Raw genomic sequence first — 27,242 nt, 5'->3', positions numbered from 1 at the left:
CACTTAAGTTAAAATGTTTGAGTATAAAAGAAATAAAAAATCACATTGTAAAAGATTGTATTTATTTTCTCATTTTCTTTTTTCATTTAAATACAAGTAGTATATGAATCTAATGAAATTTTTCACTATTCAGCTACAACTATATAAAGAGAACGAAGCCCAATTTACAATATTCATTTAGTTTTAGTTTTTTTTTTTCATAAATACAAATTAACATTGTTTTTTTGTTTTTTTTAATGTTTTAATGATAGTTTTTTTTTTTTTTTTTAGAGAAGTTATTAAAACACCTAAGATTGGTACAGGAGCTCGCAACCGTCAGCAGAACAAGAATTTTATTATTGCTGATTTTATGATATGTTGTTCTTCATGCTCTTTCAGTTAGAGTTTGGACCATCTGGCTGGCGGTGGTGGTTGCGTTTGGAAATGTACAGGTAATAATCCTAAAATGTACAGGTAATAATCCTTTTAAAAGTGTTTTAGTATGTCTGTAATTTTAATATTACGTTATTTAAGTATACAAAAACCTAAAATTAAAAAAAAAATATTACTTAAGAAAACAAATTGCTGACTGCTGCTGCATCCGAATTGCCGCTTGATATATATATATATATATATATATATATATATATATATATATATATATATATATATATATATATATATATAAAATACTAATGTTGTTTTATTGACTCAAAAAAAAGCTCTCGATTCAGTCGACCGAAACATGCTATGGGAGTAGTGACGACTTATACAAATTTCATACTATCGAAGAGGATAAGTTTGTTGTTTTGATGACCAAGTTTGTTGTTTTACACACATTAAAACATGAAAACGTATATATGAGCCATTCTGACTTTTAACTAGTAAATTGTAAAGAATTTATGTTATTCTACTTAATTTGTTTTTTAAATTTTTACGTAAATACATATTTTATAATTTTGCACTATTCTGTAACACAAGCTGTAATTTTGTAATAATTGATTTGCTTTTTGTATATCAATAAAGAATATATATACATATATATATATATATATATATATATATATATATATATATATATATATATATATATATATATATATATATAAAATACTAATGTCATTGGCATTGCAATATTCTTCAACTTTTTCGCTTTTATTCAAGGTTTAGTAACCGAATTAACGTCTGGCTAATTAATTTTAGGTTTTTGTATACTTAAATAACATAATATTAAAATTACAGACATACTAAAACACTTTTAAAAGAATTATTACCTGTACATTTTAGGATTATTACCTGTACCTTTAGGCTGCGCAGTACTAAACGCAACCACTACCGCCAGCCAGATGGCCCAAGCTCTATCTTAAAGAGCAAGAAGAACAACATATCATAAAATCAGCAATAATAAAATTCTCTCTCGAAAACGTTGCGAGCTCCTATACTAAATGATTTGATAATGAATTGGATGATGTACATTTTTTTGTTTGTTTATAATATTTCATACAGATACGTAGTAATACTGTTTTTTTAAACATAAAATATATATGTTTTACAATTTACAAAGGAACATAAATTATAGGGTAAAAGGACCTTAAAGACATTTTTTGGTGGAAATTTGTTTGGTTCCGCGGTAGAGGCAATCTTACTACGCGAAGCGAATCAACAAAATAAGGAAAATAATTTTTGTTAATGTTTGACCGATATAAAGAAAGTGATGTTGAGTTGATAAACCTACATTACTACAACCTCGTTAAGTCGTAATGCTCAGTAAGTCGAAAAAAAATGCCGTTCCCTTTTGCTGAACCCTTAAATACGCGTATCTCGAATTATTTAGACTTTGTCACACGAACAAAAAGTTATTTCCCTGCTAGGTATTCATAGTACACATTTATACTCTGTAACTCAAATTTCAATAAGCAAACTCCGTAGGTCCGTAAGTTGTAGTTAGTAAAAATATAATGACGTCTTATTTGTGAAATAAAACCGTACCTTTCTAAGTAGAAATTTTAGTAATTAAATCCTCTGTAACTATAACTACTTGTTTGCATTTCCCTTGATATTCGAGTTATCGAGGTTTTACTGTACTAGTAAGATGTAATAAGATAGGCAAGTTGCATTGATCAAAAATATCGAAATTTAAAAAAGTTTCCGATGAATGACGAGTAATAAATACTCGTTTTTTTTTCTACTCGAGTAAAAAAATTTAGTTCTCTTGACCTTTTGCTCTTTGGATCGAATGGAATGATCTTTTAACAATTGAAAAACTAGTTCAGGATTTGACAAAGGAATCAACTTCATGCCAGAGCGATTGAACAATTCAATCGGGTCGATTTTAAACTTTAATTCATCGCTTTGTTTATATTTGGTGAAAAACGGAAATTAAACTATTTTAGAGTAGGAAACTGTAAATGCAATCCACTTTAACGCCACACATCAATTAATGCACTGAATATATGAATATTCAACTTTTATTGGAACGCATAAAAAGAAAGCAAAGCATCACTTGCAAAAAACACACGATTAAAATCGCTAAAGCGGTTTCTGGCTTTCTGCTACCACCAAAAAATGCCTTCTAAAAAACAACCTAAATCATAAATCCATAAGTACACAACCATTCAAAATCTTGAATAATAAAAAAAATGACAAAATTAAAATGGAATTATGAGATCATGGCGTATATTCAATTATATACAAATTAAATGTTAAACTGTTTTTAAAAAAAAAATTAAAAAATTTGCTACGATTATTGCATCCCCATAAAAAATTACAAAAAATTAATTCAAAAACATAAAAGTACATAGTTTTGACAGAAGTACTTTGAATTGAAGCTTGTTAGAGTGTGTTGGGCGTTGTGAGAGATAAATAGTTATTAGCATAAATTTTTTTGTTACGAGGAATGATTGTATTACATTGTTTAGAGTTTTAAATATATATTACATATTGATTTTAGAATATTGCATTCACATATATTGATTTTCGATTTGAGTCCACAACGGCCATCTTGGTCCTTCGGATCCATTAAAGATCCACATCTGAATGGAAATAATGGCAGAATCGTTCACAAAAAAATTATTTGTTTCACCAGATATAATTCATAACAAAGTAGGGTCTAGAATGCTGCCTTGATTTAAGAAAAAGTTCTTACGTGTCCTTGAACGATTTTGTTCAAATTGTTTACCCATATCGTTCAAAATTCTCAGGTGCATACAGAAGCAAAATAACTTTGAAGCGTCTCAGAGAAACGAGATTTTTAGTTTCACCTTAAACAAATTTCCAATAATTGAATCTCAATATAAGTTGATTCTTCTTAAGTCAATTGCGATGATGTTAGTAGCGATGGCCGAAACTTCTTTTAGAAGAACTCGAAAATCAAGGATGGTTAACTGATCTATATTAAGTTGACTATTTTTTAACAAATTCAATTCTAAATTTAGTTAAATTTAACATTAGTGACATACAATACGATGATTTACGACATATAACGAACTTATATGTGAATGCTCTTAAAATTTTTATCCCATAAAGATAATAGAAATAGAGGTGTTTACACGTGGAATGTAAACTCTCTGGCACCGCTTCCACAACCAGTCTCATAAACGTGAGTTTTGAATGTAATAGTATCGATGTTAAAATGTTTAGGAGAGGATGTAATAAGACAGTAGTTATTTATTTTGTGATTTTATTTTTGAAACCTCCATCTCATAATATCTTTACGAAATTTTTTCAATTGATGCATGATGAATTTATGCATTATGGAAATGATTCAAATATCGCTATACTTTTAACGCTCGATTTTTTTTTATCTTGGAACTTTTCAGTTTTATAGTGACGGAATTGTGGTGGAGTAGGTGACAAGATGTTTAGAAATATTAAAATTCACCGAATGATTTTAATTTAAGTATTTCTAAGACACAGAAATTTAAGACAAATGACCTCACACAAATTAGATGTAATCTACATTTCGGTCAACCTTTTTCGAATTTTGGCAAATAATAGTTTAAGTCATTCTAAAGAAAAGTTTCCATAGTCAATTCATGAAAATGACAGGATTTCATGTTAAAGCTTAATTAAAGTTGGAGAATGTACTCATTTGTATAATATATGCCTATGAGTGTATAGGCAAATACATATACAGATATGTATAACTACACATGCATACGTGTGTTTTTTAATTCTTGTTTTTTTTTTTTTAAGAATATGTTACGAAATTCGAAGAAGAAGCAGTGTTAAATGTTCAGTGGATCAATAATATAAATTCCAGCGTTAAGATCAATATTTTCAGCTACATGTATTCTTAAATGAGTTTTGACAATTAAATTACAATAATTTTTTTATACAAATGAGAACATTTTCCAACTTTAATTTAGCGATAACTTGAAATCCTGTCATTTTCATGACTTGTGACCATGGGAACTTTTATTCAGAATGACTTAAACTATCATTTCCCAAAATTTGAAAAAGTTTAACCGAAATGCAGATTACATCTAATTTGTGCGAGATCTTTTGAAGAACTTACTTTGAAGGCCATTACGATCATATATTAAAAGTTAAGCATAAAATGTATCGTGATTTTTGAATCATCTCTATATTAATGATTTTTTTTTGTTTTAATTTACGAGTATTTTTACGATTAAAAATATAGATAGGACAATATTTTTTATATGTATTATATATATAATTATATTTTTATCTTAAAAAACACTAAATCAATGTTTTTTTTTTATTTAAAATTTTTTTTATATTTTGTCTAGTCTCTTTCATAGTTTTATAGAAGCAAGATTAATTTGTTTTTTTAATAAATATAATAATAATATAGTTTTGTATTTTTTTTTTATTTTAAAATATAATCAATAATAAATGAATGATTTTTAAATATTATATCAAATTATAAAATATTTCTATCAAAAATATCACATTTTTATTTAAAATATTACAACCACAAAACAAAAAATTAAAAAACATATAATATTAAAAAAAAAAAAAACTCATATACGATTGGCTATTTCTCTGGTCTAATAATGCACGTAATAAACAAGTACTCAATTTCAAGGATTGAAAATTTTCGATTTTATTTGAGACTTTTATGTTTTGGAAAACACAGTTATTTCGGTCATTTTGTTTGTAGAAGAGATTGTGTTTTGGAAACCATGCAAATGAATCTTATGAAAATTCATTTTATTTTAATATTTATAACGAACTTTTTCAAATAACGAGCCCGTTCATAGTTTATAAATTGGATTCCAAAATTATGTTCTCTCTGCTAAACTATCGTCTCTACGAACCCATATAACAAGGACGTGAAACTCCTATTCCGAGCTATAAGCACCCGTGGCTGAATTTACGTGTTCTATCTGAGCGGGGTCTACTCATAAGTCGTTGAGTCTTTGTACTGCGCATCAGGCTGCCTTTCTCTCGAACGAGAGAGCCTGACTTGTTTTCAATTGATTGAAAACAAAAGACAAAAATTGAAAACAAAAGACTGACGCGCAGTAAAAGTACGCAACGACCTATGATTAGACCTTGCCCACATAGGCGCTCTTTTTCCTGCTACTCTCTCCACTCGAGTTTCACGTCCCTGTTATATAGGTTCGTGATCTTATCATTTACTCTATGGCGATTTATTTTAATGATTGAAAAAGGTATCAATCAGAAAGCGTCACACATAATTACTGAAAGCTTCTATAAGTAATCCGGCTTGAAGGCATAAAAACGAATTATAATAGACAGCCAGCTTCAATGAGAATTAAGTTTTCTCAGGTGTGTATATTAGGCAGCGTTTTCTCTCTTATCTGCGGATATTCTCATTTATAGGCACTTGCGCACTCTTTTCTTATAATAGCTCTATGGTTCTCTCAGAATGATTTTTTACACATATAAGTCTATGTGTACATCCTTATATGTCTATGATTTTACACCAAAAACATTTTGAGGTTATATCAAAAAGTATTTGATTTCTCAATAATGGTGGTAAAGTATAATTGATAGCTTTCGGATAAACTATTGTTTTTAAACACCTGGTTTCGGCTACTTATATAACTTCTGGACAATTACAATACCATCAACAACCGATTAAAAAAAGTCAAAATATTGGATTATTTATTTTAATGATTGAAAAGGGTGTCAGCTAGAAAGGGGTACATGTAATTATTGAAAACTTCTATAATTAATCCGGCTTAAAAGACCAAAAATGAATTATAATAGACAGCCAGCTTCAATGAGAATTAAGTTTTCTCAGAGGTTTTCTCACATTGACATAATAAATTTTCAATATCTGTTTTAAAAACCAATTAGATACGTGAAGTCTCCGAGACACTTATTTCTATTATCCCTAATCATCAAGATCATAGATGATTTACTAGCGATTGGATTTAGAAGGACTAACCTTGAAACTAAGTACTTTAATAAAGAAAAATCATTCATTTATCAAATTTTAGGAATAAATTAAGTTTTTTTTTATTTGTATATAAACCGCTGAGAAGACCACATATTATTTTAAATATAGTCTTTTAATTAGATCACAGATAATAATAATTGTTGTGTTTGAAAAGCCTAAGAGCTAAAGTCGAAATGTTCGACAAATTTCACAGGCAGTAAGCAATATAATAACGCGTATCGGAAATGAAACTAAGAAACATTTCCTTTGCTTCTAACATAACAAATGAAACTTACTCCGAGCAATATTTATCAAACGCCGTGACTTTAGCCAAATTATTTTTTTGTTCCTAGTACGTTTTGAACTCAAATGGAATGACAACATCAAGAAAAAACAACCAAATCAAACTATAAATATTGTGTGGTAGTGATTTTAATACGACTATGTGACAGTGATCTTCTCGTTGGTATCGCTGATGGATGTGCAGGCGAAACAGGTCGAGATATTCGATTGGGGACGCAAGATTCAGCTGATGATTTTTTTTGATTAAATACACGTAATAAATTTGTTGAAGGAGGTGAAGTGGGGTTTGTTGCTGTTGTTGTCAATGATGAATCGTAGGATTGTTTTTGACGATAATAATCATTTGATGTGGGTGTTGGTATTCGTCGATGTTGTTTCTTCATCATTGTAGTGGACTCATCATTATTCATGCTGAAAATGAAATAATTACAAAATTAATACCAGATACGTTAGAAATTTGATTTTTGGTTCATTCCTCAAGAATTTGTTCTTATAGAGACTGTCTATATCATACCTTGAAGGGCTCATGACTAGGGCCAGAATTTCTAAATATAACTCAAGCAAAAAAAAATGATTCGTTTTTGAGATATTCGCATTTTACAAGGGTACTCTAGATCAGATTTTTGTTTATCTGTTTCGTCTAAAATTCCATAGAATAGTCTTTCTATTAGAATATTCATATCGAAAAACTAACGTAGATGTTGTACGAAAATGTTTCTGTTCTCAAAAGTATGGAACTATTCATTTTGTGCATAATACAAATTTAAATTTTAGAATTTATAATTTTTTAGCTGTGAAACTCGAAAAATTAATCTTGAGCATTAGAAAACCAAACTGTGCCAATCAAAAAAAGAAAAACATACAAATATTTTCACAAATTTTGTGATATTCTGGTCAGTCATGTAGGTACTATGACATATAAGTCCTTCAAAGGAATATTCAGCGAATAATTTTACGGAATTTAGAGCAATTCCATGCTGTTTCTTGAACTGGCCTTTGTTTTGTAGCCAAATCCAGCAGATATTTTGCCAGGAGTCATACTTATTAAATTTAATGAATCCTCGTGAATAATGTGATATATGAAAAATGTTGTTAGGTATTTCTTTCCAATATGGTGAGTGAATTTTGACAGATGAATTTTATATATACTGCAAAAAAGCTTTAAACTTGAAAGTTTAGTATGTACATGAAAGTATGTGAAGTTCGCAAAGTTGTGAAGTTTGTGTTAACGTTGAGTGAGTTAGTATATTTTAACCGAAACTTATTTTTACCCAAAATGTGCACTCTAATCCCTTGAAATTAATTCACCAATCAAGGAGAGTTACGTGAATTAAGCAACTGAAAATCTGTCGTGTGTTAAATCGGTGCGTAGTACTTTACGAAATCTCATGCCAATCCAGGTGGAATTATTTTTCCGAAAAAGTCTTGAAAACTCTAAATAAGTCTTTTTTTTCTGTAAAACTAAAGAAAAGTGTGAATAAGCCTAATATACTCCAAACAACTCTAAATAAGCCAAATATTTTCTGAGATTTCGGACTTTTTTTAAGAGTTATTAAGAGTTCACACTTATTTAGTTTTTCAGAAAAAAAAGACTTCTGGAAAGTCATATTAAAAGCTTTCAAGACTCTCAGAGTTTTTTCGAGGAAATAATTTCCACCATCGAAGTCAATTTCCCAGATCTTGCTGCGTTCTGAGTGTCACGAGTGTGAGAGACTGATACTATAACTGTATATACTTTCTCACTCTAAACAGCTGAAAGAAAAAATAGATGAAATATAAATAATTTGTACTGCCTGTAAGAGCTTAGAACGATTTCGATCGGACTCAAACACTTTCATGCTTGTCTCTAAAAACGTCATATGCTTTTACAGACAGTTTATTATGAAACAATTTTACTAAGAAATGAAAAAGAAAGGCATTAACGAAAGAGAGAAAGCTTGTGAAAGTAAACAATATGTATGTACAAAATAGTGCGAAAAATGAAGCGTTAAAAAAATACTTGTATGTGTTTGCTTGTAAAATGACAGTAATGTTGCAGAGAATGTTTTGTTAAGTATTATTTTTTTTGTATTTGACATTCTTTGTACTTACGAGCTCCAAATGTTGGCTGAACATAGCAGCGTGAAAATATGTTCGACACCATTACAAGTTTCTGTGACTTTTTTATTTATTTTTAAATAAATCAATACCTTATTATTTTTAGAATAATAAAATTGATACGGACAAATTTACAGATACGAAACAGATGACGAAAAAGATTCATCCGCATTACAGCATCTAGATAATTTCATGAATATATCTACTGAGTTCATATTTGAGTTGGCACAATTATATTGTCAAATCAATCCGTGTTAGGCTCTGCCTTCTTTTATGGCTGAGCAATTATTTCAATTTGTTTGATTTTATTATTCTAAAGTTTAAGTCATGGAGACTACACAAGGAGATCGAGGTCGAGCGAGAAAATTGACAAAATTTGTCAAAGTAATGGTAGAAATAATTGCAACCACTAACTTCGCTAATGTACCTTTTGCACCTTAGTGAATATAGTATAAGAAATAGGAGTAAGCAAGTAATCAATTTTATTTTGAAGTAAATAAATACGATCACATTCGAATATAAGAACGTCATATTTTTAAAATCAAACTCGTGCCTTACACTCTCTATACTATCCCGGTGCAAAGTCCCTCCTTGTCTAGTCTCCATGATTTAAGTGTTGATTTATACAATAATACAATTTATTCTATTTATATATAATTATTTTCTATGAAAATTAGGGCCTTATTATTTTTCTAGTGCACAATTTAACACTGACGTTAAATAAATTCATTGATAAAATTTTAATTAATAAAAGCATTATAATTAGTTTTTTCTTAATAACATTAATTAAACATTTTTTTAAGTAAATTAACAGAATTTTTTTTAAGTAGTTTTGTCTATAAACGTTTTGATTTTGTGTAAAAAAGGCACTATTATTATCTTTCTTTTTTTGGACAATTTTGTACGCCATTTTTATTGATATTTTCAAAAATTTGACCAAAAAATTGCATATCTTTAAATAAGTATTCCATTATTTTATCAGTTTTGATTATTTTTATATTATCTGCTGATTAATTAGGTAATCAAAAATTAACAAATATGGATGTTCCAAAGTTATGTTAAGTAACAATATTACGAGACGGATATATGTTCACCATTTCGATTCAAGGTAGGTTGGGGGATCAATCCGTGTGGATAACTTTTTGAGAACGTTTCAACAGGGATGCTCATAAATAAATAATTAAATATGAAATTAAATTCCCTTGGTTTCAAGATTTTTAGTAAATTGAGATCTTGCTTCCACAGGGAAAATTATCCAAGTCGTAATTTTTGACGTTTGGAGAACTTTTCACTCAACTTCAGGTCTTTCATAACTCTTACTACGATTAATATCGTGATAATGTTTATTCTAATATGGGTGGAACCTACATATATATTCCCTTGGTAGTTCGGTTTCCGTTGAGCCCGAACCTAACTTTCTGAACAAAATGTTTTCCGGAGTGAAATTATTAGCCTCATACTATACTCCATTTACCAAGACATGGAACTGGTATGATAGATGAGTCGAACTTGAGAAACATCAAAATCAAAAATTCCAATTTTGAGTACCCATTAACCAATAAAAATATTTAGACAGAGGCGGTGTCAAATTTATTACGAGTCTATTTGCATCTTAATTCTACCTTTAGGCCTGATTATGAAAGTCCGATATAATAAAAATCCTTTATCAATTGCTAATAAAATAATGGAATAAAAACTGTTACCAACATTTGAGTTTTTAAAATTTTTAATCGTATAGAGCTTTTGTTATTGTCTACTAAAAATGTTCAACGTTTTTCTTAGAGAGAAAGAGAGTACATGTTTTGAAAAAATTTCTTTATTAAGGAAAAAAATTATTCGGATATAATTGTTAAAAGCTGGGCTAATTTAAAAACGTTTGTACTATTACGTCTATAAATGCTTTTGAAAAAACAATTCTCGAAAATTTTTATATATCTCCTTAATAAAGAAATTCGTCTTAGTCACGACTAGGACAATAACAGGATGAACATGTATAGAGTAAATGAAGGAAACAAAGGAGATTAATGGAACACAAGACACATATTCCAAATAGTAAATCAGCACACTCTACCTTCCCAATCCGAAAGCTGTCATTATGGCCGCATGAAAATTTCAAAGTAAATATTAATCTAAAGCTTATTTTGGTTGGCTCAAATATACTTTGTGCTCATGATGAGAATTGATGAGTTATTACCAAAATTTATACATACGTTACAGAGATTATTACTTTATCCAAGATTTGTGAATACATTTGTCACGATTCGTTGAACTCACATGTCGTAACTGTGACTTTACTTGGTCGGCAACTTTTTCTACGATATTTCGAAGAAGATATAATATGAGCAAGCATTACTGTACATAGTAATCAAAATAAAAGTTTGTTGCCAAATTTTATGTCAAAAGTCATTTATGAATAGTAATCAGAAGTTTTCGAGGTTAGAACCAGAAACACAAGACCACGGCCTCATTAGTATAAAAAAAGTATTGGCATGACACTGTTTCTTGTCTAGCCCCCCTCCGTTTAAAGCATAATAAGCATAGTTCCAACATTCCAATGAAGATGCTACAATCGTTTTACGAGACCAATACTATCGAAAAAAATAATTCTGTACTTTCAAATGCCTTTAACTGGAATCTTTCATTAGGGGCCATTTTCAAGACTGATCTCAAATCATGATAAGAACGTAACCTCTGTATAGTATACATAAACCTTGGTTTTTTACCAAACGAGTGGAAAATTTACCTGACTAATGGACCACCTTTTGCAGCATCGGTGGGAAAACCTTGTAATAAGGAAGGACCGGCGGACATAGGTCGTATCTGAAAATGACAAACATAAATTAAATATAATTTTACAGTTTCAAATATGTTAGGCTAAAAATCCGTAACATCAAATGTGTCTCGATATGCCCTCTTTACGGAGAGGGCTTGAAAATTTTTGCAAACTTCCCTCTTTGAGAGTGTCTGTCACACCACCAAAATTCGTCCTTAATTGCTAGTAAATCTAACATTTGACGCCTAGGGATTCCAGCCTAAATATTGCAAAAAATAATTACTCTATCAGTTTGCGTTGCTGCATTACACATTTCTGTTGTTGAATCGCAAATAGATGTGGGTGCTGAACTTGATGTTGTTACATCAGCAACTTGTTGACGTAACTGCTGTACAGTTCGTTCACGTTCTTCCAATTGAGCTTGTAAAAATAAAACTTGACGACGTAAATCTGCTAGCTCAAAACGTTCATCGGCTCCCACATTTTCTGTTGATTGGTTATTCATGCCATCGTTAATATTGAAGTGCCCATTCTTTAGCGGTGATTCGAATGGGTTGAGAGTTTCAGACTAGAAATGAAGAAAATTTTTTATTAATACATATTTTTTTCCACCATTTTTGACTGTCACGCATGATTATATTAATTCTTATCTTATTAACTCCTGACTACTCAAACACAGAATTGAATGTATTCGAAAGATGTAGTTCTAATATTAATGTCCCATGATTTTATTCTAGAAGTTTGGTAAGAATTTTAGCCAAAAGTATAAATAATCGATCTAAGGCACATATTGAGGCTTGTGACGTAGCGCAAGCAAGAAGAATCAGCTAGAAAGATAATTTGGAAGGTATGTGCAGCAGTTTGGCAAAGGCGAAAGAAATTAGATTAAGCAGTTTTTCTCAGTCTCATGATCTCTTTCCCAATTGCCATACATGCTATTCAACTGAACGGCTTAGACACGCCATTTTATTCACAATAATCCTTCGATGAAAAGGCCAAAGTATGAGCCTATTTTAAGCAAATTTAGACATCCCAAGTTGAAAGCGAAATTTTAATAGTTTAAAATTGTTGGTGTTGAATTGTTTGCCAAAATTCTTACCACACGTAAAAATAAGTGATACGACTAAATATCCCAGCCAAAATATTTGCCAAAGCGTATAGCGTGGAAGTTTGGAAAATTTCCACCAGAATAATCGCGAGTTATTTTGACAAGGGTATTTAGTCGTATCCCAATTAGATATTTTATGACATATTTATAGAAATGGCAAATAAAAAAATGAGTCAACTTACCCTCATCAATAAATCTTCATTTGGCTGCGCTCGTGAATGATGATAAATTTTGGAAGAATGGGGAATTGAATAAACACACACACATACAAATAACGAAAATGGAAAAAAAGAAAAACAAAAATAAATTAAAAAGCGTAAAAATTAAAAATAATGCATGCTGAAGCATATTTTCTTTAAACGGCCTCTTTTTAAAAAATTATAACATCATTGCGCAATCATGTTTTGCGTTGATAAAATTCCTGAAAAGTCATTGTACCTTTTCTACAATCTAAGCTTCAAATTAAACTTGGTTTTTTGAATCAGATTTAATCAGATACGTAAAGGATAAGACTTAGGAGTCCCTTAAAGGAGTAATTCGAATAATAGTATGAATCCATCCATCATATGGAAGCAGGAGTGCCTCATGGTAACAGTTTCTATTATGAGCAAACGAAGCAACATGTTTCTATCAAAATCAGAGGAGTTCTAAACTGCCCAAATTGGATGTTTTGAGCTAAAATATTCGTTATCGCAGTATATCTCTCTAGTTATCGCTAACCACAATTTAGCCAAAACATGCGTTCTACAAAATGGCAAAGATTAAAGAAGGAGCTATTCTACTTGACTCGAAAAATTATGGCATTTCATAGCGGAGATCATATATTTCACAGCAATGGATGTATTACACAGGCATTCCATTGCTACAAGCCTTTGCAAATAAAATAAAAAGTGCAAATTGGTGACGATTATCGCAGCTTTACCCAGACATTTATATACAATAAAACGGGGAATCCCCTTCTTTTAAAATATATCAAAAATTAAAGAAGTAATTTTTCAGGAATTTTATCACACAAAATTGATTAAAAATTAAAAACAGCTTTACTAACAGTTTTGTAATATTTCTATAAAAATAAATGGGGCATGCGCAAATAACGAAAAAATGATTTTATTAAAGATGATTGTATAAGTGCTGTTATTATCAATAATTTCTGAATCAATCAATCAAATCAAAATCCGTTCAATGTCAATCATAAAAATTTTTACCTCTTGTAAAACCCGTTTCAATTTTAACAACATTGTTTTCATGCCAACAATATCTTGCATCATCGAACCGTGTGTACTACGATCTAATCGTATAGAATCATCTGAATCGTAGGCAGTTGAACTTAACTGTCCACCACTCGTTGGCGAAGATGTTGGCATATAACGACGTGATAATCGTAATGGGCTATGTGATGCTGATGATGTTGATGTAATACGTGAACGGCTTCCACCACCACCTCCATCTAACGAACGTGGTGAATCTGGTACGTTGTTGATTTGTTCTGCTCCACCTGCACGACATCGTAATGTTTGTTGAAGACGACTTCCTGAACGACTTGCTGTTGTGCTTAAACTGTAAATAACAAAAATAAGTTAATTTCAAAAATTATTTTAGGATTCAAAATGTTAGGATGTTGTCCCAGGATACGATATAACAGAAAAAATAAGGAAATATACGTAATTCCAGAATTATCATACACGAGAAAAGCCGATAAAAACTTTTCTTTTGTTTATCGCATGAACTTTCTTTTATTGTACTTTTCATGTGCGTTCATTTTAGAACATCCTTTGTAAAGGTCTGAATATTTCTTCAATGTTGCATTTTTGGAAAATGCCTGATTAAATGAAATCGAATTTGGCAGAGACACTTTCAGTGATTGTTATCTTGAATGTTAACTAACCAATAACTTAAAATAGATTCAAGAACTTCAAACGCTTAAATTGGTACTGAATTAAATGTCTTTTTCCGAGCACAATGATTTTCATCAAAAAATTCTTTTCCAAAAAATGTTTTGATGAAGAAATATTTAGTTTCGTGGTTTATTCTGCCTAACCGACATACACTGTCACCATAACTGAATGTTTGGCACTTTGGGCTAAAACTAAGTTCCGTAAAATATGGTGTTTTTAAAATATATTCAATAGTTTCATCGCAACTTTGGTTATAAAAAAATAGAGTTAAAGTGAATTTATTTTGGACCAACAATCCCCTTTGCCGACAATTGCCGACAATTAAAAAATATTACAAATTTAATTCACTTTAATTTTGATAATGACACCATTTGCGATAAACTTTTTTGAAAATATTTGAAAAAATTTACGGAACTTACCTTTGTAACCAACATGCGTCGGCTCATTCAACAGTTAATGGTACAGCATCCTTACTATCTAACTTCTATACCTAGATCGAGAAAATGTTGGCGAACCATGTGGCGTTGGATGTAAATCAGTTTTAATACGACGCGGTGACTTTGTAGTCATAATTTTTAAATAAGACACATTGTGACACGGATGTAGTAAAAGGCACATTAAAATTTTTAATAAGAAATATCACAATTATTTTACGCAAAAAAAGACAAAGTACAAAATATATATATAGTGTTCTTTATTTAATTTCTAAAAACGTCATAATTTGGAAAAACTATAAACACAATAATGCCGCATTCAAGTAAATGTTTTTGTTACTAAAATAATAAATAGTACATTGTGTTGCATCTACATGAACTCCTAGAAAATGGTGATGATATCGTTAAGAGAAAATTTGTTCATTTGTGCGCAATGTCATAGTATTCGTGTTTCACTGACTATCTCTTCTCGCGTTCAATAATTTCATATATTGAACTCGTTTTTGCGTTACTAAATGAAGTAAAGTTTGTTTTAAGCGAGTTGTCATGTAATCAGCACATAAAAATTTGAAAATTGATTACACATTGTAATGAAATGATAATATTACATAGTTTGATAACACCACACGAGTTGATGAGTGGATTTTAATATAGCGACCTATTGATTAATTAAATTAAAATCGACTCATTCTTTTTTTCTAATAACAAAAATTAATTTTGTTAAGTGTGTGTTAGAGATGCACGCACAAAGATTTCGTAATCATGAAACTGCGTCTTGCAAATTTCATTTCCGTAGTGTCATGTTTACTAAATAGTATATTACATGTCTCATGTGAATCTCATGTTCATTGTCTTCCGAGGCAATGCCGAGGGTGACAAACAGACTGAGGGTGACAAATAGAGTGAGGTTTTCTGACGCTAGGATCAGTAACATGAATGTCCCTTCTTGCCTTGTAGGGACAGTACTTGCCCCCTCTCACAAACATGAAATCTGATCTCATTTTTGTCACCCTCGACATGAGATCTGAGTGAGACATTCTTTACTTGATCCTGTTTTTTACTTGATTTATGATCGACGGAGCCGGAAATCGGCAACTGCCTATAGCACAGCGGGACGAAAATTGACACTTTCTGTCCAGAGGAGTGAACAAAATTTTACGGCAGAGTCTAGCGTCGGAAAACCACAGACATAATGGAGGCAAATAATAAAAGCATTAAAACAATCATCTAGACTTATAAGGCATTTTGGTACGTCAATCTTTAGCCCGAAAAATAGGTTGTAACACTGATCTGGACGCCAAACCAATTATTTGTTCCCTGGATTGACCTTTTGAAGATCCTTGACACAAAAAGAAAACGGGACCCCTTTTTTTGTGAACTTCATTTGACATTTTCTATGCCTGTGGTCACGTTATTACTGACATGCTGGAAAATAACAGGCTCACTCTACGTGTCACAGTGTATAAATAAATTGTTGTGACAAAAAATATCTCATTTTTCTGTCACAAAATACAAAATATTAATTAGCATTTGGTTTATTATCGATAAGTTTTTCAACTTGATTAGTGTACTAATTAGATAATTATTGAATGGTTACTATTGCGTATTTTGATTGCTGGAAAATCGAATTTCTTTCAATGCCCAACTGTACCAAATTGTTGATTGAACCTAAGTATCATTTTTTTAAGGACAGGCAGAAGCCCATTTCGACTTCGGACCCTGGGCATCCCGGGAGGTTCAGTCGAAAAGAGTAACCTGGAAATGGGTCAGCTTTGACCATTTTGGAGCTATTTTAGAAGTGTTTTTCCAATCGAAAGTATGAAATTCATAAAAATTTTATCCTTGAATTTAGACAAAAATGAAGTACAGTAGCTTTCATGGGAAAAGTGAGCAAATATAGTGCAGTTTTCCAATTGTTTTTGTCTGCGGTGGAAAGGCTATTGCAGCAACTTTTTACATTTTGTAAAGTATTTATTTTTCTCCAGTTCTACTCCAAATTTTCAATTCGTCTCCAATTTAATACAAAACCCTAACCATTCTTTATCTAAAATCCCTTATCTCAACATGAATCATTAATGTATGTTAAAAATAATAATACCTTAACAAAAGCATTTATCAGCACGTGTTTACGCTTCATTTTTAAATTGATTGAAGGTTAGTAATAACATTCAATACTGTTTATTTTTTCTAATCACTAAGATAAAAGATATTACATTTATACGACTAGCCGTTATTCATCCGCTTCACTGGACAGTTCCAACTTTTAACCATAACCGCACAATATTTCTTTTGTCACCTTGACCCTATGAGGTTAACGTTAGATACTCAAAATTTCGAATTTAGGCCGTATCTCAAAAACTATTCGACCAGTAATCAAATGCACCTGATTTTTGTACTTTTTGGGTCAAAATTACCTTATATACTTAGTTTTATCGAAATTGGAGATTAAAAAAATTTCTCGATTTTTTGCAAATTTTTTAAAGGGTTGAAAAAATCGAGAAAATCGGAAAAAAAGGAGGATTAATTTGGAGTTCGCTTCATTTTCACGTTTCTATCATTGAGGGGTCTCATGTACCAATCTTTTTTTTAGGGAAAGCATCATCTCAATTGGGGAAGTCATTCAGTACTTACACGATTACAAACAGACGCACCAACACTTATTTTATATACTTATGAAGATAATTTATTGTATGGTAATTTTAGATCAAATTATTTTGTGGGTATATAAAATGTAGGTCTTGCGGTAAACCATACGTAATTTAATCAATTATTCATTTTTAAACAAAATAACTTGATATTATTTATTTATTTTTTCTCTTCCTACATTACAAAAATTATTATTATTGCGATATTTTTATTGATTTCATTTTGAACATGTAGAGAAATTTTATTAAACTTTCTGTTTTATTTAATTTTTTTATGCCAAATATTTAATGATGTTTCTTTTGGTTTGATTGTAATTTTTAGAGTTTAAAAAAAAAAAACAAGTGAAAACACACAATTGTCTGAGTTAATTGTTGAAGTACCATGTATAAACAGTGTTGATTACTCTGTCACATAACCTATACATACATGTCACACATATATTACTGATATTTCCATATAATACATACTATACAGTTTGCGCATAATTTGCGCTCTCACGGGTAAACAGTGATGTTTACGAAAAAATGTTTCAAACAAAAGTTGTTTAATTTTTTATAAGGAATATTTTTTATATGTAAATTTTTGTTCTATCTCTAACGGTTTACAAGATGGGTCCTACGGACCCATGACCCAATTGACCTATGTTGCTCATTTACGAACTTAACCTCACTTTTTACGTCCTCAGCAACCTATAAAAATTTCAGCTTGATATCTCTTTTCGTTTTTGAGTAATCGTGATGACAGACGGACAGACAACCGGAAATGGACTAATTAGGTGATTTTATGAACACCTATATCAAAATTTAATTCATTGATTTTTTTGATTTTATAATGCAAGGTTTCTCTTAGAGTGTGATCGATCCATTTTACCTCGATGTGAAGATAAAATGGACCAAAACGGGGCGGTTGTAAATTGAATGATTTAAAGTGTGCCGTTTTGTTTTCTTTTCCCCTATGCTTACAGTATTTCAGATATATTTTTGTCCAGAACACATCGGATATTTACCGTAATTATAAAAGTCTATAATTTTAAAGAGTTTTTAAACGAATGTTCATAATTATTTTTATGTGTGCAGTAAACCATTAAAAATTCCTTTATTTTGCAAAAAAAATCAAAGAAATAGGTACTTAATTCATGACCTACTTTTTCACAAGTTAGTTAAATGTCAAGACATTTTTTAATGCAGTATTTGTAGGCATAAGATACCCAAGTATAGGTATGCACACTATATAGACAACTTTACGCTAGTAAAAAGCATAATAAATAGTCTAGTTTGTTGAAAGTTTATAATATTCTATCACCTTTAAACATGCAATTTTAATTCCTATTCTTCCTTATACATAACACACATTATGGAATACATTTTCTATGGCTTTGTGTGATATGCTTTTTACCGCTTTCATTTATTAGCGCAGTTTTTATAAATCTAGGTCCAGAGTACATTTTGACAACTTATTTGGATGAAAATTTTATAGGTTTCCAATAGTAAGTTATAAATAATATAAGTTTATAAAAAAAATTAATCACCTGTATATAAAAAAGGCTTTAAATTTGTTGTTCTCGAAATATGGTATTACAAAACTGCTCCCACAATTCCGAAAAAACTATTTGATTTATCGACTAAAATCTTTGTGCAGCTTGTTGAAAATTCTCCTTTAAGCAGGGATATACTACTATAATAAAGCTAAAGTTTTGGTTTGTTTAAACGCGCTAATCTATGGGTTATCCCAAAAATTGTCGAATTCAAAAAATTGTTTTTGTATATTATTGCCAGATTTATGAGGAAATATAAATGTCATAATAATGGATAAATTCAAAAACTACTAAACCGATTTTAAAAATTCTTTCATCTATAGAAAGATACATTATCGGCGAGTATAATGGGCTGTATTTTATTTAAAAAAAAAAAAAAAAAATAGGTTTCCTTCTCAAAAAATGAAAACTCATGAACAAAAGAGGGAATAAGTGACGGCAAGAGAAGTGAAGGCTATAAGACGCTAATCTTTGTTTTTTTTTAAAGTTGAAATTGCTCATCGAAGCGGGTGGATGATTGCTAGTATCACTAGAAACTCTCTCCAAATTAGGTACTTAAAAACAGTGAATACCTCTTAAATTTTACAAAATCAAATATATTGTTAGGTTCTCTCTTTGACCCCTCAGTTCTCTCATTTGATAGCAACAGGTCTTTGTATGCCGATATTAAGTGTAGAATAAAGATGCTTAGAAATCAATTTAATCGTAACATAAATTCATCTCATACGATAATAATTGTATAACATTCTTGCAATAATATAAAGTTTGTTGTAATCTCGCTGCAAGGCAAATAAAAACTTAATATAACAGTAATTTTTTATTAACCATATTAATTATTATAAAAAAGTAATCGAACTTCATTCCACGGTTACACCTAATAACAAAATAACAAACGCTATTCAATAGGTGTATTCTATTTTATTTGATATAATCGATGTAAAAAATTATTGACAAATTAAAATTTTTGCACTTACAATATAATAAAATAGGTAGGCGTTTTATGAAATTTTGCTTCAAGTTAATTTGTGGGGTTCAATTTTTTTTACGGTTAATTTTTTAATGCAAAAATTTAACACGTTTGTTAAAAATAGATTTGACCTACAAGCTCGTGGTTACGGGCACGTGGATATTTGAAACATACTCTTAAAAAAAGTGTTCCACAGAACGGTTCTTCGCCTACAATGGCAATATGGTATTTTCCTGATACCAAGTTTGCCATATTACGCATAAAAATGTAAAACTTGATACCATGACAAAATTTGAAAGTGAAATTAAAATTGATTAAAAAACCAAGAAGTTATAAGCATTCAAAGATTGTCGTCTATCTCCTTTTAGCAAAACAAAGTTTTATATATATTTTATATGTATCTCTATGTTGATATCGGATAATGAAGTCCCTAACCTATATCTTCCTCTTTTTTTAATTAGGAATTTTAAACGATCATATTTTGCGTACTTCTAAAGATTTCCAAAAACCAACTTCATTTTTCTGTCCGAGCGATAAAACTTAATACCATACAAAGTTGTGTCATCAAAACCAAATCATTACAATGGGATAGTTCAAAAATACTCAAACAAAAAGTGAATTTCTTGCATCGAAAGAATCCAAAAAGTTCATGTCAACATAATATAAATTTTGTATTTTCATCTTATTTTCATGAAAGATGCAAACTATGATAATTATTGCTCGAATAGCCAAAGGAGGATAATGAAATTATGTATGTGTGTTTCATTTTTCCATCATAAATTCTAAATTCCTCTACAGATTCGAATATATGGGGTCTTGTTAGAATCCTTGCATTATCTCAAGTGACACTTGTTTTTAAAGTTTTACAAGTAGAGAAAATTGTCAAGACAGTCAGGGGATCTATTACATTAAAAAGTGTTCCACAGAACGGTCTCTCAAATGCAATTATCTATTTATGTGTGTTTCTTTATGTCACCATAACTTCTAAATTTCTGAACAGATTCAAATGTATGGGGTATCGTTAAAATCCTTGCATTACCTCAAGTGACACTTGCTATTAAACTTTTACAGGTAGAGAAAATTTTCATGACAGATTACCTCTTAGATTAAAAAGTGTTCCACAGAACGGTCCCTCGAATGCAATCATCTATGTATGTGAGTTTCTTTATAGCATCATAACTTCTAAATTCCTGAACAGATTCGAATATATGGAGTATCGTTAGAATCCTTGCATTATCTCAGTGGCATTTGCTATTAAATTTTTACAGGTAAAGAAATTTTATCATACAAAAATGTTTGTTTGATAATGGAGAGAGAATTAAAATCCCCAAAATGAATAACGGCCATGATTTGAATTATTTTTAAACATACCATACGAGTTATTAAAATTCTATTACTAATCCATACAACAATGAACCAAAAATTTATTTAAAACAATAACATTTAATTTCAATTTTAACAATTTTTGAGTGTAATAATAAAATGTGCAATAATAAACATTGTTGAACAATTGTACCGTTATTCTTATCATACAAATAAATTTTAATATAATCTCTGAGTATAATAAAATTCCAACACCCACAGGATTTACTGGTTAAATAATAGACCCAACATTTAGAACTGAAAACAATAGTATCATAATTTTTGGATGATATTTTAAAACGTTTGGTTCTATAGAGATTATTTTTAAATTCACTTTACTACTCTTTATTCAAAATAAATTTCCGATATATTCCGTTAACAGTATCGAGTGTGCAACTGCGTTATACAGGATGGTCCAAGTTAAAACAATAGGACTTCATCAAATGGTAGATAACGTTAAAATAATGACAATTTCTACATATTCTTATAGCCAGGAAAACTTCCTTTTGAATAAAAATTGTGTGTGTCAGCCCGACGCACCACTAGAGTTGACTCGTTAAGGGTTGTATAGTGTGTTGTCAGTTTCAAATAATAGATGCTTTGTCTGTTATACGTAGTATGTAGTATGTAGTATATAATTTATATATGGTACGTCCGATGTTCGTTGGCTGTGTAGCTATGTACTCATTCTGTATCGGTGGGTAACAACTACACTGTATGATGTATCCGTCAGGTTATTGTCAGTTTCGAACAATAGATGCTTTGTATGTTAAATGTATACACATGCATTATTAAAAAAGGAAAGGTGTGCACGACATGTGACGCACAATAAACATAACGACGTCATTCGATCGCTAGATTTTTACTTCTCATATTTTTTTCATACCGGGTGAACTCTTAAAAAGGATATTTTGTGAATATTGCCAAAACATCTGCTTAGAATAATTAGAAATTTGACATTATGAGCTAAGGATCCTTCATGTTAATAATATTACGATAACCAGTGGTAGAAATATGGGAATGTCATTCTCCCGTTTCTAGTAAAAAAAATCTAGCACCACTGACTTGCAAATAGATGAAAGACACAATTCCCCATATTTGGGGGTATTGTGCACTCAATTTCAAATGTTTCTAAGCAGTCTTTTTGGCAAAATTCACAATAATTTACCTTTTTTTTAAATTCCAACCTTTTTCTGAACACAGAAAAGGATATAATTGGATTGGGGGATTATTTTAACGTTTTTTACCATTGGGTAAAGTCTTGGACTAACTTAAAATAAAAAATATTATTTCCTTATCAACAAAATTGAAAAATTTAAAACCATAAATTTTTCTATTTCTTTTAGAAGTTCTTAAATCGTCACAAACCATTGCAAACATCAATAATAAATAATCTATCATCTATTTTCTTCATTTCTTTGTAATATAATTAATCGAATAAAATTTTCATTAACAGGAATGCAGGAACATGAATAAAAAAGACAAAATAAAATCTGTTAGTAATTTCATTAAAATAAAATGAACGTTGATATTTATTACTTGACGTTTATAAAAACATGTAAGTGAAGGTACTTCTCTATAAATTCTAAAACGTTAAAGATTTTCCAGTAAATTAATGGTTGATTTTATAAGAGTGTGTTGATATAGAAATATTGTAAGAGTGTAATAACACACAACAGTCCATATTGTATATTAATTAATTTACATACAATACTATGTTTTAGAGAAGTAGTAGTTTTCATATAAAACTTTGTAAAAAAAAAAGTACACAACTTATATGAACGAACTAAACATTTTTAATTACGTTTGCTGCTGTTTTTATTATGTATGAATTCAATCAAACTTTTGTATAATCCAATTCAAATAAATTGAAACAAATAAGCAGGTAACAGAGTATTTGCATGTTCTCAAGATCTTTATATTTTATTAAGGAGATATGCAAGGATTGGATAATACTAGGGATTTCAATAAAACTTTATAAATACATTTTTTGATTAACAAAGTTTCCAAAAATCACAAAAATTCCTAGGTCACGGGGCTTTTTATTATTATTTTATCGTTCAAAATTGGCTGAAAAAATGATGAATCATATACGTTATCCTTTTCAATTGGATATGTCTATATCAAAAAATCTAGAGAGTGTGATCAAAACTATCTAAAATATTTAGACAATCTTTTAGTTTATAATAATACCATAAAAATATAAGGTTGTCGATGATATAAAAACAAAATTTTAATTTAATTATGAGTTCATCGAAGATCCATCATTTGATGATAGAGACGACTATAGTTAGAGTATTGATGATTGAAGTACACACAATATATTATATATTTTTGTAGTTGTGTGATATTGCAAAGCTAAAACTAACTCATTACTTGACTAAAAAGCATATATTTGGTTTATATGTATGTACCGTGCAATAAACCAAAACTTTTTTACAATAATGTAACTTAATAGGTAAATTCTACCTAATATTTACCTTAATAGGTAAATTCTACCTAATATCGACCTTAATAGTTAATTCTACCTAATTGAAAAAAGTAAAAAATTTGCATAGACGTAGTCCTTATTGAGAGAGTTGTCCTCATGAACTTTTTTGCCTCCGGCAAAATTGTAATGGTCTCGACTAGATAAAATTTTAGTAGAATATTAAAACATAGTAGAATACCCTATTGTGTATAAGATTCTGCTCGATTAACGATTCTAAATATTTATAGGGATAAAATTATCGTTTGTTTTTAGATAGTTCGGATTTTCTTGAATAAAAGTGTACTAATTTACAAAGCAATCGCTTAACAAGCTAGTCAACAGTAGTTATATACACAGTTTGGTATTGATATTTGCTTTTTTAATGAAGATTGTATTTATTTACAAAACAAAATAAATTAAAAATTATATTAGGTTTGTATTTGTATTTTTTGTTTGATTTTTTGTTTTTATGTATTTTTAGATTAAATCATTTATTACCACGTTGTATAATTCCCAATTAATTAGTTATTTACTGATTAAAAAAGTGTAACAATGTACATTTTTTTGTTGGAAGCGAGATGAAAATTAATATCGACACACAATTCGAATAAAAATGCTATGAGTAATAAAATAAACAAGGAGTGTGTGAGTAACAGAGAAAATTAAAAATGATGACGTTAATTCGCATTCAGTTTGAAGTTTAGGTCTACAACCTATATGAATACTATACTGAAAGAAAAGCTCTTAATATCAACCGATATGGGGTTGTCTCAACTGCGTCGCGAGAGCAAATATGGCAAATGGGGCCACGAATGTGATGAAGTTGACACAACCGAATGAGTTGTTTGTAAGAAAATACTGTCTAACAAATTTCAAATATTGTTAAATAGTTTTAAACAATCTTTTGATAATTGGTTCTAGCACTTACAAATATTATAACAAAATAGTGATGTGATTGACACAACCGATTGAGCAGACTGGGACAACTTAGGTTGTGTTTCTATTCTGGAAATAGAAATTAAGTTTATTTAAAAAATAAATTAGCTTTTTTCGAGTTGGACTTGAACCAGCGACCTATGGATTACTGTTGATTTTAGTGTCTAAAGTCTACCGGTGTACCAACTGGGCTACCGATGGTTATAAGTTTATTTCAAACTCTCTGTAACTTAGTAACAACAATGTTCATGAAGTTGAGACAACCGCATATTGGCTAGACATGACAGATATGTGTTCGTAGTAACCAAATCCTATATTCTCAATTCTTCCACCGTTTTTTAATCAATATTTCTGTAAATATGACAGTAGTATGAGTATTTTAAACTGAAGAATACAAAGTTTTTGTAAGATTTGACGTAGATATAATAATGTAAAAAAAAAAATTAATTATATAACTCAAACAAAAAAAAATTACTTCTTAGTATTTGATTCACAAAAAATAAAACAAATAAATTGAAATATTAGAAAATAATAAACACTGCATGTTTTTAATATTTACTTAAAAAAATTAATTATTTATTTTATAATATGAATAATAGATTAAAAGTTAAAAAAAGTTAGACGATTTCCAAGAAATTACTTCCCGAGATATTATTATAAACTAACAAGTTTTTCGATCAGTTCGATATCCATTGAAAGTGACTTCCCATAAGTTTTTACAAGGTTTTTTGGATGTTTTCAGAAGTAAAAAAAACTCTCTGAGTAAAAATCTAATTTGTAGCCGAAGATTCTGCGAAAACATTTTATTTTTACACGGAAATTATGTGCAGACTTTTAGGCTTTCATTCAATTATGCATCTCGTGGTGAAGAAACCGAAGCGTTCCAATGCTTCTTGGGTAAGATGGCGTTGTCTTTACTATTTATTACAAGCAAAGACATTAGCTTCTCTCCGTATTCAATCATTTTGACAAGTACTTGCACAAATAGCAACGCCGAACGCAGTGACAAGATAAATTGAGGAGACCAAATTTGACCTGAAGCTTCTTTGCCAATCTATGCTAGACTTTAAGTATAACAATACATTTCATATAAATAATAATAATTTTTTTTATTTATTCTATTTAATTATATTAAATTTATTATGTGTGTATTAATTATTTATTTATTTTCTTTTTATAACTAATTTATATTCATTGTGCATCCATCATACCTGAACATACATCAAGAACATCAAACACATTATTATTATTATTATTAAATACTAACTATTATTATTGTTATTAATAATTAGATTTATTAAGGTTGCACTTCATCAATTCAATTATTTATCTAAACTACTTTTTATTTAAAATTGTATATAAATACTAATAATAAATAATTAGGTTAAAAATATAAGAATTAATTGATTGAATTTAATAAATATTTTTAACCTGATTTTTTAAAATAAATATTACATATTTATGTTGATGAATCTTTAGGGAGAAATTTTTTTCTTGTAAAATATCAAAAAATTAACTTTAATTGTATATAGATTCATTAATGAAAAAAATTTATTTAAAATAACAAATAAAAATTTTGGATTTTTAATACACTTTGTACATCAGAAACTTTTGTTCTCAGGGAATTTCCTTTTTTAATTTTGGATAAAAACTAGGGATTTTTGGGAAATTTGGATTTTTAAACTTTTGTTCTTTCTTAGGAAATTTCCTTTCTTTAATTTTGGACAAAAACAGGGAATTAGAAAGGACTCTCAAATAGAATTAACTCTTTTTTTACAAAAAAAAATTCCAATTATATGTTTTAAGCAGTATTTTATACCTTTTCGGTAAACTTTATACATTTCTCGAATAGTTTGGCTATAAAAGCATTTTTCTTAGAGGGATCATTTTAGGAAACCTTCCCCTCTTATGGGAGTCTTCAATAAGGTACCTAATCGTAGCTTGCGTCAATACCAGAATTTCATTATCAATAAAAAAAATTTGTTTTATTTATTTATTTCATTAAAATACGGAAATTATCCGATAAATGAATTGAAGTTGTGGAGAAATTTTTAGTCTCTATTGACCTCGGTGTTTTTAGACAATAAAAAAAGTCGCTATATAAAAAATGGCGTCCGGTCTTGCTGGTTTTTCCGAAAATTTCCATGAAATGGAGATTTTATATCAGAATTTAATGTATAGCGAAAAAAACTGTTTAAATCGATAAATTGTCTCTTAAAAAATCGTTCATATCATCAGAAACAATTTTTACTATAACACAGATTTAGTAATGTCTGAATTTTGGTACTTCTATTATGTTATTACACCAAGAAACCAATACAGTTCAAATCGATACACGGCTTCATAAAGCAGCATTCATATATCA

At 29.5% G+C, this 27,242-nt stretch overlaps 1 protein-coding gene and 2 long non-coding RNA genes across 8 annotated transcripts in view; 2 read left to right on the top strand and 1 right to left on the bottom strand.

Moving 5' to 3' along the window:
- Positions 1 to 1,546: 1,546 nt before the first annotated feature.
- LOC123290640 lies at positions 1,547 to 2,868 on the top strand. Its single transcript, XR_006534887.1, has 3 exons — positions 1,547 to 1,695; positions 2,790 to 2,791; positions 2,853 to 2,868. It is a non-coding gene; the product is annotated as an uncharacterized LOC123290640 (long non-coding RNA).
- Positions 2,869 to 5,626: 2,758 nt separating this feature from the next.
- LOC123290641 lies at positions 5,627 to 5,894 on the top strand. Its single transcript, XR_006534888.1, has 2 exons — positions 5,627 to 5,738; positions 5,819 to 5,894. It is a non-coding gene; the product is annotated as an uncharacterized LOC123290641 (long non-coding RNA).
- A 559-nt stretch (positions 5,895 to 6,453) lies between these two features.
- The window catches only part of LOC123290639, a 101,775-nt gene continuing 80,986 nt past the window's right edge, over positions 6,454 to 27,242 (bottom strand). For 4 of the 6 annotated variants that reach the window (XM_044870896.1, XM_044870897.1, XM_044870899.1 and 1 more), the window contains 5 exons: positions 13,839 to 14,190; positions 12,816 to 12,839; positions 11,809 to 12,093; positions 11,496 to 11,572; positions 6,454 to 7,066 (listed from right to left, as the gene is read on the bottom strand). In XM_044870896.1, the coding sequence (XP_044726831.1) occupies positions 6,760 to 7,066; positions 11,496 to 11,572; positions 11,809 to 12,093; positions 12,816 to 12,839; positions 13,839 to 14,190 (1,045 nt within the window). In that variant the 3' untranslated portion in view covers positions 6,454 to 6,759. Of the gene's footprint in view, positions 7,067 to 8,746; positions 8,763 to 10,823; positions 10,840 to 11,495; positions 11,573 to 11,808; positions 12,094 to 12,815; positions 12,840 to 13,838; positions 14,191 to 27,242 lie in introns of all 6 variants that reach the window. The other 2 variants (XM_044870901.1, XM_044870898.1) reach the window with 2 other exon arrangements.

This window comes from Chrysoperla carnea, chromosome 1 (assembly GCF_905475395.1).
Source record: "Chrysoperla carnea chromosome 1, inChrCarn1.1, whole genome shotgun sequence".
Lineage (NCBI taxonomy): Eukaryota > Metazoa > Arthropoda > Insecta > Neuroptera > Chrysopidae > Chrysoperla > Chrysoperla carnea.
Note: the sequence above shows the minus strand (reverse complement) of the source record. Positions and strands in the feature narration are given on the sequence as shown.